This window comes from Gouania willdenowi, chromosome 1, assembly GCF_900634775.1.
Source record: "Gouania willdenowi chromosome 1, fGouWil2.1, whole genome shotgun sequence".
Classification (NCBI taxonomy): Eukaryota; Metazoa; Chordata; class Actinopteri; order Blenniiformes; family Gobiesocidae; genus Gouania; species Gouania willdenowi.
In genome coordinates, this window is record NC_041044.1 from 36406378 (window position 1) to 36426523 (window position 20146).

General features: G+C 36.8%; 2 protein-coding genes across 5 annotated transcripts in view; one reads left to right on the top strand and one right to left on the bottom strand.

Moving 5' to 3' along the window:
- hap1 (huntingtin associated protein 1) overlaps positions 1 to 14083 on the top strand; it is a 44890-nt gene extending 30807 nt beyond the window's left edge. For 3 of the 4 annotated variants that reach the window (XM_028458893.1, XM_028458899.1, XM_028458908.1), the window contains 12 exons: positions 481 to 597; positions 681 to 775; positions 1955 to 2063; positions 2150 to 2228; positions 2303 to 2433; positions 2511 to 2585; positions 5723 to 5934; positions 7166 to 7381; positions 8035 to 8366; positions 9471 to 9659; positions 10960 to 11062; positions 13449 to 14083. In XM_028458893.1, coding sequence (XP_028314694.1) covers positions 481 to 597; positions 681 to 775; positions 1955 to 2063; positions 2150 to 2228; positions 2303 to 2433; positions 2511 to 2585; positions 5723 to 5934; positions 7166 to 7381; positions 8035 to 8366; positions 9471 to 9659; positions 10960 to 11062; positions 13449 to 13827 — 2037 coding nt within the window. In that variant the 3' untranslated portion in view covers positions 13828 to 14083. The remainder of the gene's footprint in view (positions 1 to 480; positions 598 to 680; positions 776 to 1954; positions 2064 to 2149; positions 2229 to 2302; positions 2434 to 2510; positions 2586 to 5722; positions 5935 to 7165; positions 7382 to 8034; positions 8367 to 9470; positions 9660 to 10959; positions 11063 to 13448) is intronic. The other variant, XM_028458917.1, reaches the window with a different exon arrangement.
- A 2939-nt stretch (positions 14084 to 17022) lies between these two features.
- LOC114466589 (cholecystokinin) lies at positions 17023 to 19782 on the bottom strand. Its single transcript, XM_028452144.1, has 3 exons — positions 19755 to 19782; positions 18721 to 18976; positions 17023 to 17175 (listed from the first exon to the last, which is right to left on the bottom strand). Exons 2-3 carry the CDS (start codon positions 18971 to 18973, stop codon positions 17099 to 17101), a joined length of 330 nt encoding a protein of 109 aa, XP_028307945.1. The 5' UTR covers positions 18974 to 18976; positions 19755 to 19782; the 3' UTR covers positions 17023 to 17098.
- Between the last annotated feature and the right edge of the window lie 364 nt (positions 19783 to 20146).

Sequence of the window (20146 nt, forward strand, 5' to 3'; positions counted from 1 at the left end):
GTATAGTTTATTTTAGAGATTTATATTTTTTTCAACATACAAGACACAGAAAAACAAAAAACAATATATATACATGATACATAGACAGTACATAAGGACAGTTGCTGAGGAGTGGATATTAACACATTTTCACTGTATGTGTTAATAATAAATGTCAAAATAGGGGGGGGAAAAAATAAAAAATCTAGCTCCTCATTTTCAGTATGAACAAAGTTGGATAATAATCTCTCCCCATATTTAACGAGATCTGACTCATTAAACTGTGAGTTGTTTTTTCTCTGTCAAATCAGGTTTTGAATTTTATAAAAAAAAAAAAGAATTGTTAAATGTAAAAAATTAACTAAAAAAAAATTATATTTTCCCTGTAGATATAGATTTACCAATTCCTGAAAGTTTACATGAAATTGTTTATCGTAAAGCAGTTATTAAGCTAAATTTGAACCAAACAAATTCATGTTAATGATGTCTTTTATTTTGCAGAAAGAGCGAGATCTTGAGTTAGCGGCACGTATTGGTCAGTCCCTCCTCAAGCAAAACAAAGACATCACGGCCCACAATGAAATGCTGGATGAGCAGCTGGAAGTTGCAAAGGAGGAGGTGTGTTAAGTTAATATCAAGGCATGAATGCATTCAGACTGAAAAACACAACTGATCTGAGTTATTTTTTTTTTTTTTTTTAGATCGCTCAACTTCGACACGAGCTGTCAATGCGAGACGACCTCCTCCAGTTTTACGCAAGCACTGAAGAGATAGAAAACACACAGTCTCACTCACCGTGAGTAGAAAAACAAACGCTCACACACACAGCGATAGAGATTCATCATACCAAAAGTAATCTATTAAGTTTTTATATTTATGTATTCATACCTTTAAATAATTAATCTATTCTTTCCCCCCTAAAAAAAAAAAAACAATAATATCACAAAACAATGAAACAAACAAATGAAATCTGCAGTGCCTGCACTGATTTAGTATGTTTTTAGTGTTGTCTTACATTACTTCACTTATTTAGCAATATTGTTGTTTTGTAAAGCTCCAATAATGTTTTTAGGCATTGTGATTTTTTTTTTTTTTTTAATATTGATTTATTTTAAATAAATAAAGATATAAATTAAGAATTTGTACTGCAGTTGAGGTTTGCTGATGAAGCACTTTTAGACCAACCGCCTCTCAGTGTTTGATTTTTTTCTTCATGTTGCTTTTGGATTAAAGCTTCTGCTCTAATTTTAATTTAGTATGATTGAACACAATTAATTAAGAGAAGAAAATAACATTGTGCTCAGGGGTGTCAAACTAATTTTAGTTCAAGGGCCACATGAGACCCAGTTTGATCTCAAATGAGCAAACAAGAAAAACACACAAATTCAAACAAAATCCTGACAGTTAAGCAATTGGTGAAACTTCCTTGACTTTGCACAACACTTTTTCTTAAAATTTGCAATGTAATGTAAAAAAAAAAAAAGTGCAGAAAGTGCATTGACATTTAATGGAGAAGTGGCAGAAATGAGAAGGATGGAGTAAAATGCAGTAAAAGGAGCAAAAATATGGCAAGAAAAAGTAATGAAAATAGGTTAAAATATGGCAAGTTTGGTGCAATTGGAGAAAAAGGGATAAAAAAGTAAAAATTGCCTCAAATTGTAAATAATTGCTGCAAATAATGTAGTGTTGCAACCTCCATCAGATTTTATTTACAACTTGTATGATAATTTACAAAAAACTTGTTTTTGCTTTGAACAAAATCATCCTGCGGGCCGGACTGAATGATTTGGCCGGCTGAACTTGGCCCGCTGGCCTTGATTTTGACATGTCTGTTAAGTCCTCATTGACTATACGCCTGCAAGAGATGAATAAATACATATTAGGATCTGTATCTTTAAATCACAATGAGAAAATGTGTTTTATACTAAATATGGTAAAATGTCTGAAGCAGACTGATTATCTTTCATTTTTCTAGAGTTAAAAGAAACGAATCCTGCACATCGCTCACCAACTTGGTTCACTATGACTTCATGCAGCAAAAACTCAAAGGTTTGGAGGAAGAGAATCGACGACTGAGACACAAGGTAAACAATGGTCACACACATTCTTGTCCTTTATTTAAGTATTGAATAATAGGAAAAGTGAATTCTTTGGACTCCTTGTTCTGTAGGCAAATGAGCTTTCAACAGAAACTAGTAACTACGAAGAGCAAGAGCAGGAGCTGATGATGGTGTGTGTGGAGGAGCTCAGTAAGTGAAGTCCTACATTCACCACATTAAGAAGAAGAAAAGGTTTTTACAGTACAGGGAACTTCCTGTTTCAGCGTCTGTCAACAAGCAGGTTGTCGATCTGTCGGAGGAGCTCGCAAGAAAAGTGGAAGATTCTCTCCGTCAGCAGGAGGAGATCAGTTCGCTGCTCGCTAAGATTGTTGACCTACAGGCTCGCTGCAAAGGGGTGATTGTCCTACATAACGTGTTATGAGTGAAAGTGAGAAAGTAGTATTGACGGTGTGTGGTTCCTTATCGTTCCAGCTCAGCCATGAGAATGAAGAACTGAACCAGAACCTGACTGCCTCCCGTGAGAGTCAGCTAAAGCTGAAATCTGAGGTACAATAAATGCACCAACATGAGTCTTAAATATCTAATAGTTACACCTGAAGTCCATTTGTAGTAGGAGCTTTCCATCGCCAAAACAATGCAAATACAGTAACTTTTCTGTATGATGTTAGCATTTAACGCAGCACAACGTCGTCTAGCCACACCTCTGTCAGTCGGTGAAAACCTATTAGTACTTAATTATCAGAGGGGGCAAAAGTACTAGTCTTCAGTACTCAAGGAAAGAAACTGATAAAAGTCAAAGTTTTGAAGTTTCTCCTTTACTTGAGTAAAGGTAAAAAGTACATGCTACTAAATGTACTTACGTAAAAAAGTCAAAAGTAAAACAAATGTCCCTTCAATAATAAAACAGGGGTTTTAAACCAGCAAATGCCATATATTTTATTATTTTAAGAACTGGTAGGATAATGGTACATGGAAACAAGTTAAATCTGTTATGTTTGAATACCTGGATAATTTAGCACTCATTATAGATACAATTTGTAAATAAAATGTGTCAAAACAAAAACTAATGCTCAAGAAAAGCCAGAGCAGCTTTAAGTTTAATACTTTTAAGAACTTGTACATGGCTCCTACAGCTTTGACATTTTTGGTTTGTTTATTTTGACGTTGTGACATCTTCAAAGGTCCTAAATGTAACAACTTCATTTTTAAAAAGTGAGTGGAAAGTACAGATATTTATTTTAAAAAGTAAGGAGTAAATGCAAAAAGTCACCAAAAAAAATAAACAAGTACAGATACCAGAAATAACTATTTAAGTACTGTAAATGCATTTGTAATTCGTGACTTGTCACCTCTGTTAATTATTAGTGGTTTCTCCTTTTTTGCTGATGATTTGAATTATGTTTCAGTGGTTAAATACTTCAATAGTCATTCTGCTTTATTATTAAATCATTTTATTCTGCATTAACTCAGGTTCAAACTACAGCATCTTTTTATTAGATTAATTGATAAGTTTGATGGTCTTAGTTTGCAACCAAGGAGTGATGGTGGATCCCAAGGCCTGACCAGTTAAAACCCAGTGATTTAAAAAGTCTGCTTACTTATAATCCATGTTCTTTGACAGTGTGGGTGTAAGAAAAAAATTGATTTGGCGATATATTGCAATATTTCACCACACAATTATCGTATCGATCCAAAAAATGTCCAAATTGATTTTTTAATCATGTTTTTAACGAATAATAAAAAAAAGCTACATATACCATGCAGTTTGCACTCAGTTCTGGTATTTATTTTTTTTCTTTGACATGAGTTTGGTAAGTATCAAAAAGAATTCAAATTAGGTACAATAAAGCGTAAATATAAAAATAAATGTCAAATTGTAGTCATAATGGTTGTTATCGTTTAAATGTAGATAATTCAGATAATATTTTGTAAAATCAAATTAACCAGATCAAAACTTCTTTACAGTCGACTTAACGCAAGAATCAACCATTAACTTAGCGTAATCAAAAATATAATCCTCACTAATAAATAAACTTTACTTACAATGAAGCCTTTCAAAAGACACATGGCACACGCCACCAAACAATTCCAGCTGCAGGGAAAGAGGAAGTCCCGCCCTTTCAGGGCTGTGTGACTAGTGGAATGATGATTGGCTGACTCCACCATGTGGAGTGGAGGGGAAAGGAAGTTTCTAGTTTTTAACAATAAACATAGCATCTAAACGCCCGGTCAGTCACTATGTGTCAGTGAACCACATCAGACCTTGTTAAACTACCTCACTCCTCTATGCATTTTAATTTGGAAGTTGTTTACACTTTATTTTGATAAAACATACTGGACACTTTTATAGATGTATGTGGATACTTCAGAATCAGAATCTGTAATTTGACAGTTTGATAAACATACCACTTGTTGTTGATATTGGTTGAATTACAGTTAGTTACCATTTACTTGTTCTCGCACGTTAAAAAAAAATGAAATAAATTGTATTTCATACCATTTTGTACTTGTAAAGGTGGAATTTGTAGTTATTGATATTGTGATATATTGAGATGTATATCGTAATGTTTATCGGGATGTATCGTATCGTGACACGCAAATCGTGAATCGTATTGCCAGATTAATGGCAATGCACACCCCTATTTGACTGTGGAAGGAAACCAAAGTATTCCAAATGAGTTTCCATTACAGCAGTGTTTCTCAAATGGAGGTAGGTGTACCCCCCAAGGGATACAGAATGGCACTATAGGAGTGGAAAATTAACAAATAAAGTGTCAGTCTTTGTCCTACCTTAGGCGTGATATGACTGGAAATGATAAAAACATATAGAAATAAATCTTTTCAGGAGCCACTTAATCAGTGTTTTTCAACCTTGGGGTTGGGTCCCCATGTGGAGTTTAAATGGGGTTGCCTGAAATTTCTGAAAAATGTAAAAAGGTTTTTGAATTTTTTTGAATTATTATTAATTAAAACAACACAAAACCCGAAACAACTGTATTTCCATACTTTAGTTCAACAAAAATGCAGTAAAAAAAATATCTGAGCTCAAACATGATCAAAAATTTACTCTAGCGAAAGAAGGTCTTTGGAGTCGCCAAAGATTCTTCATATCAAAATGGGGTCACGATCCAATAAAGGTTCCACTTAATTACAAATTAGTATTCTTTAAATGTGTGTTATCACTCAATCATTCTGTCATTATTCTCTATAGTTGTTTTTAAATAGTTTTCTAAGCAAAACATTGTAGTTGGACAAAGGGGGAACATGGATTCAGAAATAAGACAAAGGGGGTACTTGAGCCAAACAAGTTTGAGAACCACTGCATTACAGTATAGACCCTTTGATTGTTTGTAAACATTGTGATGTCGTATTTTGTTGGGCGTGGCTTAGCCTGGAGGCCAAACCACAATTGTCTTAGTTTTTCTGAGCACGAGTGTTCGCTGGAATCCTATAAAACTTTAATTTACGTCCACTCACATTATTCCTCCTATTCTGGCACCCAAACACACAACACAACATTCTAAAGCTGTAGCATTACTAGCCTCTACAGTCTTTAGCCAGTGGCGTTTCCTAGTTTCCTGGTGACGTGGGCCATTAAGGGGTCTATAGCAGATGTATTGTTGCTGCCTGCACTTTGTACTGCTCTATGTCTGTTTGTAAGCTTTGTCTTCCTCTGTTGGCAGCTCAAAGACTTGCAGGACAAGTATTCACAGTGTGAGGACATGCTCCAAGAAGCAAGAGAGGACAATAAGAACCTGAGAAACAAGAGCCTTCCTAACAGCACAGTGCAGCGGTATACAGCGCTGGCCTCCGTCCTCCCCATGGACTCATTAGCAGCTGAGATAGAAGGAACCTTCCGCAAAGGCCTGGACGTCCCACCTCCCTCAGAGTACAAGTGAGTCTGATCACTGTAGTTTTAAGGTTGGGATTAAATTGTATTTTCTACTTGTAAGCATCTAAATTATATAGTTCTTATATTGAATTAATGTATATTCAAGGACCAGTCCCACTGATTACACCTGCAATCGATTGCAGGACCTTCTTTTCGTGTCAAACCATCATGCTGCTCATGGTTACTGCAGGTTAGAGCTGCAGCCGTTAATTGATTATAGCCTTTATTTGATTTCATTAACGATTGTTTGAATTCCTGAAAAAAAATGTAAAGATTTGAAGAAAAAAAAAAACATGCCAGAAAGAAAACAAATAACTCATCCCGGAACATGCTAAAACAACAACCATAACGTCCAAGTATGAAAAAAAAGTTTATAAAAACAAGTGTATAGAAATAACAAAAAGCCAACAGTTTAAAGTATTAATAGGTACAGTGAGAAAAATGACCAAAGAAAGAGTCAAATAATCAGATGTACCATTGGAAAGAAAAACAAACACATTACAATCAGCTTTGGTGCAAAAATACTAAAGTTTAACTAATGTTTAGCAGTAGCTAAATTAAGAAAAGACTCATGGATTCAAAACTTTGATTTTGAGGATTAATATTACTGCTAATAATAATAATAATAATAATAATACCAATACTACTAGTAATACTTAATACTCCTAATACTACTAATACTCTCTGACTACTAATAATAATACTCATCATAGTACTAGTACCACCACCACCACCACTACTACTACGACTACTACTACTAATACTACTACTACTAATATTAATACCAATACTACTAGTGTTAATACCCCTAACACTACTAATACTCTCCTACTACTAATAATAATAATACTCATAATAGTACTAATACTACTAGAAATACTACTAATTATAATAATACTCCTAATACTACTACTACTAATACTACTAACAATAATAATAATACAAATACTACTAGTAATACTTTATCCTCCTAATGCTCTTAATACTACTACTACTACAACTAATAATAATACTCATTATAGTACTAGCACTACTAGTACTACTACTACTACTCCTAATAATACTGATACTACTAATACTCCTAATATTACTTCTAATAATACTCCTACTTCTAATACTACCAACACTCCTTATACTCATAATAATACTACTATTGCTCCTAATACTCCTGGCAGTTGCTCTGTATAAATGAGTGAAGTGCAGCTCACTCACCCGTTGCCGTTTCTCCGCGTAGGAACCACCCGTGGCGTGTGTTTGAAACGGTGAAGCTGGTGAACAAGTGTGGGAGGCTGCGGTCGCGGTGTCACTCTCCGTGGTTGCCAGGATCCAGCCCGGCGTCGACGCGCTCCAGCTGCACCAGCACTCCTCGAACCAGCTACTACAGCTCTGATAACGCCAGCCTCACCTTGGACGACAAACAGGCGTCCAACCAGCCTCAGAAGGAGAACAGGTGAGATAGTGGGTGATTTCCATGGGAGAACTAATCACAATAATAATAATAATAATAATAATAATAATAATAATAATAATAATAATAATAGTAAAATCAATTTGTAAGAGGCACCTTGAATACTTTCAAATGTAATAAATAAAACATTTACTACTACCAATAATAATAATGGTAATGGTAATATTTTATTGGTGATAATTAGAATTCACAACGATGATGACGCTGATCATTGTTTCTCAAATGGGGGTACGTGTACCCCTAGGAGTATGCAATGACACTAGAGGGAGGCCTTTGAGAGAAATAAATTGGAAAAATTAACAGTGTAAATCTTTTAGTTAAAAATTATAATAATCATAATATTGATGATGAATTGATCTTGATTAGAACATGAACTGAAAATACATGAATCGGTGTTGGGAAAATTATAAAACTATGGAAGTTTCATTCCACTCATTTACAAAATAAGATAATTAAAAATGTGCGTTATCACTCATTCATTACATCATTATGTTCTATAGTTTTTTTTTTTAAGTATTCTGTGCAAAATGTTGGACAAAGGGCAGGGGTACATGGATTCAGAAATAAGAGAAAGGGGGTACTTGATCATAAAGATGCCAATAAAAATATTTTCTCAACTTTCTCATTGTCGTTAGTGGGCCGAAGCGTCTGGGTCAGCCGGGCACGCCGGGGAGTCAGGACCTGGAAGCCGCCCTACGCAGCCTCTCGGCTCGTCAGCAGAACCACTCATCGGAGCGGCCCTTCTTTGATGTGGAGCGCGAGCGTAAACTCCGTGCCTTGGCAGCCAGCTGTGAGGATGCAGATTGCTCCAGTGGTTTCCTGACTCCCAACGACAGTCTGACCTCTAGCCCAGCTGCGTCCACTAGCACCAACTACTCAAACGGCAGCTCTCGCCATTCCTACAGCTCCTCTGGAGGATCCAGGTCGTACCTGCCCGACCGCCTGCAGATTGTCAAACCTCTGGAAGGTAAATGCCAGAGGTGTAAAGAGTACTGATATATCCTTCTCAAGTAGAAGTATTGTTATTTGATTGAAACTGTGCTTAAGTACAAGTACAAGTCATACATAAAATACTCAACTAAAATACTAGTTACTTTCACCCCCCACATATACAGTATTTTTGGTAATAAATCTTGCCACGGTTCCCTTGCATACAGTAAACATCTCATGTATAAACTTAAAAAGACCAAATCTTGCACAATTGGAACTTTCCGGTAATTTATTTTCCACAAAGGTATCTGTATAAAATAAAAGGTTTGTCAAAATGTGCAGTTCTTCTATAAATAACACCAAAGAATTCAATAAAAAATAAAAAAAATAATTCACAGGCTCTATGTACAGCTACATTTACAACTACAAAACTGAAAAAATAACAGGCATTCAATGCTGTTTTGGTGCCGTGCATTAAGTCTAATCTGATTGGTCGACTGTGATGTGATGCATTTAATTGTTGTCTGGTGATTTTATTTTTTTGTAGTTTCACAAAGTCCGTTGATGATTTTAAAACAAAAAATAATAATTTACTCTCTAACGGTTTGTGTAGAAATGTAACGAATGACTTTACTTCTTTTAAAACGTACAAAGAAATATACTCAGTACACAAGGCAACTACTCAATTACAGTAACGTGAGTACTTGTAATCCATTACTTTCAGCTCTGGTAAACGCCACTTATTTTGGATATCATTAAAATGTTACAGCTGCTGGATATAAGAAAAAAATAAAAACAAATCATTTTAAAAACACTTCTATGCATCCATCTAAGAGACTCCACATCCCACAATTCAATGTGTGAAACTTTGCCGACAATGTCAGTAAGAGAGTGTTTACAGTGATGACAAACTTTTGAGCGGCAATGTCAGTCTTTTACATTTGTTTGCATACATTTGATCTTTGATTTATTGATCAAAAAAATTATTAAAAAGATTAGTATCCTGCAGCTTTAAAATAAGAAAAGTTCACACTGATAAATGAAATGCTTGTTCCTATAAATTGGGTCAGAAAATTAAGCAGAAAAGGTGTTTTTATTGGAGCGGTGTTAGCTCACAGCTGATTGGCTTCTGTGGCTCCAGGCTCCGTGACACTGCATCAGTGGCAGCAGCTGGCCAAACCCAACCTGGGGGGCATTCTGCACCCCCGCCCGGGCGTCCTGACTAAAGACTTCAGGGAGCTGGAGGTGGACGTACAGCACGTTTACAGCCTAAACGACCTGGAGGAGGACGAACCTGACCCAACACACCTGCCAGCAGCTCACGGCATGGGTGAGCTTTACTTTTATATTCTCTGGTTATGTTCCAAATCACATACTAACACACTATACACTGCTCACTCAATGAGTGTATACTGTCTCTACTATATACTATTAGTATGACCATTCCCACTGAAGTATACTTCCAAGTTTCCCAAGATGCATTTCGAACCTACGACAAAAACCTGAATCACACTGAGGCTAAAAATCTTTATTTGCGACTTTTGAAAGTTCTGAAAACATTTTAAGTGAGAAAGTGACCAAGTAGAACATCAACATGGGCTCATTTGATCCATAAAACTTGCGGAAACACGTTTCATGCCGACTTCTCAGAGATTTTCAGAGACCCTCCATTGTGCTACTGACAAACCTTCTGGTTAACTTCAAAACAAGAGCCCTATTTACAAAAGTGTTACAAACTATTGGAAGACAAGAAGAGACGCTTTTATTTTGAATTAGTTTGATTTTTAGCATGAAGCCGGTCCCAGGACGATTTTACATTCTGTATCATGGTGCGGTTGAGTATGAGTAGTGTGCACTGCCCACTGTGCATACTTAGGAAATGTCCCAATATAGTATACAGTACATCCAGATATTTCTTGCGTACTCAATCTTTCCTTACTATCTAATGCAGTGTTTCTCAAATGGAGGTACACGATGACACTACAGGGGGTAGAGAGAGAGAGAGAGAGAGAGAGAGAGTGGAACTTTAATAAATAAAGTGACCGGCAGTGATAAGAAAAACTATAGTGATAAATCTATACCGGCGTCATTAATTCAGTGTTTTTTCAACCTTGGGGTCACAATCTTGTTTCTATACTTTCACTTTGTGAAATATGAATTTAGTTAAAATTAAAATGCATTAAGATATATATATACCAGATATATATCTGAGCTCAAATCTGATCAAAAACTAATTTTAGAAACAAAATGTCTTTGGGGTTGCCAGAAATTTTAGATTTTAAAATGGTGTTATTCGTTCATTCCATCATTATGCTCTAAAGTGGTTTTTAAATAGTTTTCTAAGCAAAATATTGTCGTCGGACAAAGGGGGTACTTGGATTCAGAAATAAGAGAAAGGGGTACTTGGGCCAAAAAAGTTTCAGAACCACTGATCTAATGTGAACGCACTATATTTTAACGTTAGACATAGTATGAGTAGTGGTTTAGTATGTCATTTCAAACACAACCTCTGTTTGTTGTTGGTGCCCTCATCATCAAACCCAGCCTGTGTGTGTGTGTGTGTGTGTGTGTGTGTGTGTGTGTGTGTGTGTGTGTGTATAACGTGTGTTTCTCCCTTCATGATCTCACAGTCTGTCCATCGGGTTCCAACCTCCCTCAGACCTCTCCCACACATACCATTACCACCTGCTACGTCCTCCAACCCTCCCCCCTCATCCCCTCCTTCTCCCCCAGGTAAGAGTTTACACACTCTCAACTCCACAAAAATATAAACCTCCACCAAGGAGCCATTTATTTGCTTGTTTGTCTGTTTACGTCAAAAGTACTGAACGGATTTGAGACAATTTTTAACCAAAGATAGAAATTACGCTACGGAAGATTCCATTAAAATTTTGAAGGGGATCCGGATCAATATACCAATTCTGGATCAGTTTTACAAATCAATCTCAAAAATTCACATCTTGATTTGTAATTCTCAATCTTTATGAAATTTGACTCAGTTATGTCAAAAGTTATGTCTCTTGTTTGTGTTACTTTCTATTGACGGCAGTATTCATCACCTTCTTCATCATCCCAAATGAAGAACACTGTTGAATTTAAACCACACCTTCAGGACATGCAGTGGACCCGAGTGCATTTAACAAGCTCCATTAAATCATTTTCCGTCTTTTTTTCCTTAACACTGCACTTTTCCTGCGAGCTTCATTTTGAGGCTTTAGAAAACCTCCAGATTTCATATCATTTCTTTCCTCTTAATCTCTTTCTGTTTCCTAATCTCTGATTTTTCTGCCTTGCTAGTGGCAAAAAACTTCTGTCAAGGCTCTTTCTTCGTTTCTAGAGGAAACCTCCGTGTCAAAGTAAGCTCTAGGAGTCCTGGATGTACTCTGACCTACACAATAATGTCTCATAATAACAACTCATGCACAATTCATTTATGTTTCAGGTTTTATTAACAATTTAACTACATTTTTTTTGTTAGTTTTGCATCCCTCAAAGCCAAAAAGAAATGCAAAAATGTTTTGTTTACAGAAATAAATGTTGCTGTTGCTATGGATGTGTGTTGGCATTAAGGTCGCATTGTATATTAAAGTATGATAACAAGGAAAGAGACAGTAATCCGATATTATTGTATCAGCTATAAACACAGTGTTGGCTTCATAGATCAATTAATTTAAATATCGTTTGCTTGAAAAAAGAAAGAGACAAAATGTAGAAATTGCTGCTCAAAGTTGGTTCTAATCTCCACTGTTAACACTCGGTTATTACCATCATTGTAAAAGATTGGCACAATGCATTGTGGGATGCGGAGTCCCACAGAAGATCCATAGAAGTGTTTTTGCTACATTTTTACCGTGATTTCTTGTGTTTGCCAAAGTGACTTCTGAACAAATTGCCGGTGTTTTCATGGACTGAAAGTTGTGGTAAAAACAATGGCGGATGTTTATTTTGGGGCGTACATGGAAAAAGCCATAATTGAATGTCTTGTGGATTGAGGTGGTATCACTGGGAATACTCTAAATAAATCTCCTCGTCCAGAGAAGAAACACAAGAAATCACAGTAAGAATAAAGTAAATACACTTCAATGTATCTGTCTACAGGACTCCACATCCCACAATGCACTGCACGACACATCCCTGTCTACAGGGGTCATTTACCTTTTTGCAATTATCATTATCGTCACCAGCGGCTTTATTAAATAAGTTATGATTGGGGTTAATTTCTGTTTTTTTTATATTTTTTTTGCCACACACAACACAAAGACAATTACAGAAGAAAAGAAAAAAAAATGCTGACTGGTTACTATAGACAATATTTACAAATCTTATACCTTATAAGTGTCTCTGTGTGTGTGATATTATAATAATTATAATAATGGTATTATGCTATTTGTGGTTGAGGGGAGGAGACAATAACAAGTTATTAATAGACAGATACGTGGTTGAAAGGATTATATGCATATATATTTATACATATACACATAATGTACATACATATATAAAATAGATATAACAAAATTGAGAGATAAATAAAATGAAAGCTGCAAGCAACCACACGCATGTCGGGACGTGGCGCACGTTGAGGTGTGTTACATGTCGGGGTGTGGCAGAAATGTTAATGTGTTGAGACGTAGCTGACCATTTTCAAGGATTATATCCCAAACTTTCCAATGATCTGTGCAAAAAGGAATATTTCAATTTATAAACTTTATGCCAGCACAGGCTCATCAGTCTTACCTCCACAGTGATGATGTCATCAGTCCCAGCTGGGAGCAATTACATTCCAAAAGGACAATTTTCAAGGGGGTGCTATAAAATATTAAGTTTTTTGCCATTCCTCTAATATATGTTGATGAGGATTAATTTTATGAATAAATTCATAATCTGCATTCCTTGTTCTTCTTTGCATGATTTACTCCTTCTGCTCTTGCTTTTTTCAGTTTTTTTTCCTTTTAACTCATCGGATGCTATTGTACACTTTTGACTCACTAACGTCACATCTGTCACATCTGTCCATCTCTCAGAGAGGAGTGAACTAACCAACCTTCTTAACGTTGTCTCATTTGTCTGTGTTATGAGTGTAGTACACGCTGATGTAACTCTACATGTGTTTGTTTTGCAGCCTTCGCCCTTTCAGCCTGCCACCTCATCGGAGCTGTGAGCATGTGAGGACTTCCCACCAGGAGCACCTGGGAGGTCCGACCAACACCTCCACCACTACTACTTCATGTGTGGGACTAGTGCAGCTCCTGCAGGAACGCGGCATCTCAGCGTCCCCGAACCCCCTCCATAACCCTGCTTCCAGCCACTTTACAAACCCCTCAGTCAAAGACAAACGTTTAGGCTCATCGTCTGGGAAAAAACACGAAGGCGGCAACGTTTTTAGCTTGAACTTGTTGGAGAAGCTACAGAGTCTGGGTTTGCACAGGGTGGCAGCCTGGGGGACGATGGGTAACCCTGGACATGTGAGGGAGGGGGATCCATATCCTCCAAAGGTTTAATCACTCGCTCTTTCCTAATTCATCCCTAGGACTTTACATCAAGTGTCTTCTGGTGTTAAGTTCAGGGCCCACTGCAGCAAACGTGTCTTGATGATAAAAAGCCACAGAATGTGTTTGAGCCATAGTGTAGGTAGTAGGGATGTAACGATTAATCGTAAGGCAGTTAAATATCCATTCACAGGGATCACGATTCACATCGATACTGTGAAAATTGAATCGCAGTACTTTTTTAAACAGCAGAGGGGGCAATCCAGAAGTGTTGGCGGCAGGCGGAATCTATGAAAACTTTCTTTCTGGCCGCCTCCTACTCTTAAACATGTTCATAAATGATTCCTTACCCCTTTAGCACTGAAAAAATATCTGTAATATTATGTGAATATCTGTAAAAGTCACGTTTTTCTATTAGCTCTGTCTGCTAGCATAGCATCTCTTCTTCACTGCAATAATATCTGCATACCAACCGACCACTGGATTACCAGCACCCTCTGCTGGTCCAAACTGACCTAAATACAGTGAAATTGTTTTTTAAGTACAATTGTTAAGGCACAAAATACATTTTCACTTGCACTTTTAAAAACAACTATTATGCAGTTTTGCATTGTTTACTATAGAACCAGAATTAAAATGAATAGGCTTTTCTTCATTTTTATTATTCCTTTATTTATTTCATTCAAGATTTATTTTTAGTTAAATTGCATCGTTTTGAATAGTTTATCAAGGGATTATTTTGACAATGAAAAATAGAAGGAAAATAATACCATTTTTTATAGTTTTTTTCCCCCAAAAAATAAAGGAATAATTTGTCTACATTCCCATTTTGTAAAATAAATCGTGACAGAATCGTATCGTGAACCCAGTATTGTGAATCGAATCGTATCGTGAGTTGAGTGAATCGTTACATCCCTAGTAGGTAGTGTTGGTTTTTATTTTATAAGGTCATACACAATTATTTATTGTGTTGTGTGTGGCAAATCGCTAACACTTTACTTGCAGTTTTATACATAAGGCTGACATTACGCTGTCATTTGCATGAATAAGGTGTCATGAAAGCTGTCATTAAGTGTTGTTCGCTAAGTTATGACACCATTGGAGCTATGTTGGCATTTTTTGGATTAGGTGGAGGGATCAAGAGGAGTTGGGGTTAGACAGAGGTCGGCAACCTTTGTCAGTCACAGAGCCATTTGGATCCGTTTCCAACAGAAAAGAAAGCATTAGGAGCCACAACCCACATTTAAAATGAAGATAAAACTTCATATAATGTTTAGGCTGTATATAAATAAACTATAATGTGTTGCGTTTATGAAATCAGTTAATTGTTAAGTTACATTTGTGGATGTAACTGAAATATTTTGAACTCTGGAAAAAAAAAAAAATACTAAATGTTCATTAGAGTCGTTTTTGTATTTAAGAAAAAAAGCCGAACTTCAGTTTTATGGTCATTTAGTGGAAATGTGTGGGTTCAAACCCCGCGAGGGGACTTTTCTTCAAAATGTACTACTTTAGCTTGAGTATAAAATAGTATTAAAAGCTCCTTCATGGGGTATGACCAGGGTAATCCCCAAAAGGTGATTGAGTGAGGTTTAGGTTCTATGGACAGTGTTCAGTCCTACCCGATATATAGATTCCTCTCCAAGTTAAAGTTTGAATCTCCCTTGATGAATAGATATACACACCTGATTTGTTTTTTACACAAAACCACTAGGAGCCACAGTGGAGGGATGAAAGAGCCACATGTGGCTCCAGAACCATGGGTTGCAGACATCTGGGTAACGAACAACACTCAATGACAGCCTTCGTGACACCTTATTTATGCTAATGACAGGTGTCATGTCATAATAATGACCGCATGATATCAGCCTTTATGTGTAAAACTTCAAGTAAAGTGTTACCGGGAAACCTTTATCTCAGGACAGCATCTGCGTGACTCACACGTGGTCTCAAGGAAAGAAAGGTTTTTATACGGCTTTGTGTCATTTTAGTTTATTCATTGAACGTTTTTTTTTAAGTGTCCAAAGTGCAGCATCATTAATACGTGTAAATATTGTGATGACTACATGCAGTAAAGTATTGGTCGGTACGTCCACACACTGATCCTATCACACTGAGGATGGTTTGAATGCACTGGAAAAGTGGTTCCTAATCTTTTTTTGTCCCGTGTACCCCTTCACATTTTTGTCAAATCACGTGTACCCCATCTTCATATCGTACCATCTCCATGTCTCTCACATTGGTACCCTAAGGCTTAATCTACAAATTCAAAACAATGAGTGGAATTTAAAGTGGAATTTAGTTAAACTACAACTTTTATGTGATTAATTTAATAGTAAGTAAATACAGTCTCCTCTGTAAAATGTAGCTAATTATTGTCTCATATTGTCAGAAGTGTGATAAAATGGCCTCTACATCATAAAATAATCCTGTTTCAATAAATTACAAGAAAATATAGTATTTTATTGAGCGATAGTATAGTTAGTTTGTGGTGAATTGGTCCAAAAAAATAGCTTAAAAAAGAACTGGGAACATTTTCCGATTATTTACAGTATCTTTCAGAGTGCCCCCTGCAATGTGCTCCTGTTCCCCTAGTGGTACACATACCCCTGTTTGGGAACCAGTGCACTGGAATGCACACAGAGTTTCCTACTCAAAAATCCTGCAAAGACTGAACTGTGTCATACCTGAGCTGCTGAAGTTCATATTTTTGGATTTCCTGATCAAACCAGAACTCAAACCCAAAGCGGGTTTCATCCAAGACGGGAAACCACATGTTTAGAAGCGAAACAATCACTGACTGCAACATGAGCTTGTGTAAATCTGCTGTGTTTTACATCATTGTGTAACTACTGTTATTGATCAGATTCATGCTGGACATTGAGGTGATTCTCTGGGGCCACAAGGATGTATTTATTAGATGATGTAGTCAAGTGATAACTATTTAAATATAAAGCATGTTTTTTTTTTTACATTATTTGTAGCAAATTGCATCGCATAGTCAGGATTCAAAAGGGAAAATAAAATAATTTGTAATTAAACTTTAGAAATCAACCAAAATCCTCACATTTCTGCACAGTGTTGGCCTGCAGCCGTCTGTCTCTGTGTGTGTAAACTATCCCACATTTGAATAAAAGCAGGCTTTCATCCTCAATAACTGTGTAAATGACTTTTTGTTCATCACAAACCTAAAACAATCACACATTCTTTCAGTTTCTGCAAAACGGTTCATTTATTTTTTAACATGCCTTGAAGGAAGAGTGTGACATCGATGTTTGGGGTCTTATTCTGCGTCTCGCCGTCCAAAGTCCACCCAGCCCTGGTAGTCCCGATCTGACATGCACTCAGAGTTCATCATCTCTGTGAACACAAGAGTCCTTCATGATGAACCACACACACATACACACACATACAGAAGTGAACACACAAATAACACATCCCAGATGCAAGGAAACAATTGCACAGAATACACACACCATCATGTAAACACACAATTATAACGCAAACAAATAATGAATCATGATGGACTATTCGGGTAGTCGGGCATCTGTGTAAGTTGTGACGTTTCTGCCTAGCAACGCCAGTCACAATATTTGTTTGGTGGAAAACCAACGTGCTGACTATCATTGTAACAGAAGAGGTTTCACAAAGAGCTGCTGTGTGCTTGTCTGTTCAATCTATGGCAAAAATAATTCAGATATAAAGTTTTTAATAATTCCAAAAGAGAAAAATCACAGAAAATGCTGGCTTTCTTTCAAAGGACGGTTGAAAATGCTGGAGTCTGGTATGGTGGACAAGGGTAAAATGACATACATGTGCTCTCTACAACTCTTAAATGAACAGTAAAGATCTGAAATGAGGATTTTAGAGTCATCTCGGTGGCGTTAGTTTTCATTCTAAATGGCAAAATGTTGTATTTATATCCAGTGTAAATTGTGATTAATGGCATGTAAAGATTTTACCACATGATATTTCATAAAATGGGCATCAGGCAAAGTTAAAATGAATATTCTGATGGCTGGGACTATCTATGGGCACTCAGATATCCCTAGCACTGTTAACCTGTCCCCTGGCTTCTTCTGGTAGTGTGTCTTCATAATTGTATGATATTTTATAAGAATACAGAGAAATAAATCACTCCAGTATTTAAATAAAGTCAGTTTTGTCATCAAACATACAGGAAGTGGACAAGTAATCCCATGTATATCTAACTGCAGCCGCGGGTAAAGTACAAGCGACGCCCCCTACAAACCACTCCCACACAAGCAATGTTTCAATGTGCTGAGCCGTTAAAAAACGCCCACATGTACATTTTCAATGTAGAATCGAATTTAGCCAGGAAGTGACTGTTCACCTCTCATGATGCCATTTTGCTAAAACGTCATTCTGATCGACTCGGGCTGCTTGGATCCTGCCCGAACTCCCAAATTGCAAGGGCCATTTTATTGCACTTTTCTGATTCGTTCTGTCGGATTTATCGGGGTTCAATTGAATGCAGCATAAGCCACACATGAGCCACACATAAACCTCAACACTTAAAGCTGGGGTATGTGGAATCGTGAGGCACTCCACTCTGCCCCCTCCCCTCCTGAACAAAACTCTTGTGTGCATGCGTACACTGTGGAACTCTTTGCGACTGTTTTCTTCATAGAGACTAGTAACAAAAGTAGGAACTTTATCTTGTGCTATTGGATAGTTTTCTGATATTTAGTATATAAAACGATTTTTATCGATTTTTGACCAAATAAAACAAAAAAAACTTACATACCCCAGCTTTAATGCAAATGTGAACAGACAAAATCTAACACGAATGAACCCAAAAAGAGGAAAACACACATACATTCTCTAATATTGGCCATTGCAATCGCACAATTATTTTTCAAGCACACACAGCCTCCAGCCTACCAGAGATGGCGTGCATTATTTGCTTGGTCATCATCTCTCGGTTGTCCAGCTGTGCACGTCTAACTGGGTGCCCAGTTGTTGGAGCTCCGCCCACCAGCTTCTGTCTGCTGGCCAAAGCTCTCTGTCTCTCCTGACGCCCAAGAAGCTGCTGCAGGACGTCAGTTTGTTCCATCTCCTCAACATCTGTGGAGGCTGAACCAGACTGGACCAGTGCAACCAGTAGGGACAATACCAGCAGAAGGCTCCCTGACATGATCTGTAAATAATAAAATAAAACTGCTAGAGAAAGACATGATGACAGCAGCTGTTGATATGAAATATGATTCATTTATTGTTTCATTAAGACATACTATAATTACATATTTTTGTATTAAATGTCTATGATATTGAAAGCCAACTTTTTCTAGGCCTATTTTAGGGAACAATGACAAAGTTTCAAAACATCTGATTTCTACTAAATCTGAAAAACGACACAAGCGTTACGTAAGCGATGAGAGAAGTCAGATAAGACTGCCTTTCTTTTTTAAATACTATTCTTAATACACATTAAACTTATATACACATATCAAATACACCATATACTCCTAAACAATAATTAACTGATCAATCAATAATCGTATACAGAATTTGTATTGCTTTAAATCAGCAGTAAATGTCATTTTTTTAACAAACAACAATAACTTATTGTTTAATTTTCACATGTAAAAGACTGAAGTTAGATATAAAGTTTTGAATCCATGCATAGCTCAAATAAAATGTGTTTTGACTCTGACAATCAGAAATGTCTTATGTAACATAACAAGACACATGGTTAAAAAAGAAAAGAAAAAAGCCATGCTCCATGCCAAAGTGAGGAGGTCCACTAGATAACAACAAAACTACGTGATACTACTAGATAAGTACCTGTTTTCTTATTGAACTGATATTCTTGTTGATTCATTTAAAATCTGCTCTTAAATGATTGATCGAAGCAGAACAAAACCTCTGACTCTGTCTCTCTGATGCATCTCAGGGTTGAAAGCTCATTGTCATACCTGTGAAGATGAGCAGCAACACACAGGAACCTGTAAGAGAAGATGATGCTTCAGGTGTTCACGCCTCCTCCTTTTTATACTGTTAGTGTTTAACAGGATCAATATGGTCACAAATCAAAGACTGATAACAGTGTTTCTCCTCAGAGCTTTTGATTGATCATGGAGACGGATCATTTAAGGGATGTGCGTAAAAGAAAGGAGGAAGTGTGCTCTGAGGAAGCCATTACTGCCTTTCTCTGTGCAGCAACAACTATAAAACTGCTCAATATGCTTAGATAGGAAATCCAATAGTTCATTGAAACCATAAAAAAGACCTGGTGTAACCATCAAGCCACTGCAGCAGCAGCTGTGAAAACATCAGGTCCAGGTGTGAAAAGGGTTTGATTTCCCCA

Excerpts from the sequence above, each read along its gene's own strand:
- LOC114466589 (XM_028452144.1), bottom strand. The coding sequence starts at position 18,973 with ATGTCAGGGAGCCTTCTGCTGGTATTGTCCCTACTGGTTGCACTGGTC. Across the intron at positions 17,176-18,720 it reads AATAATGCACGCCATCTCTG|AGATGATGAACTCTGAGTGC; the intron begins GTAGGCTGGAGG and ends TTGTGTTCACAG.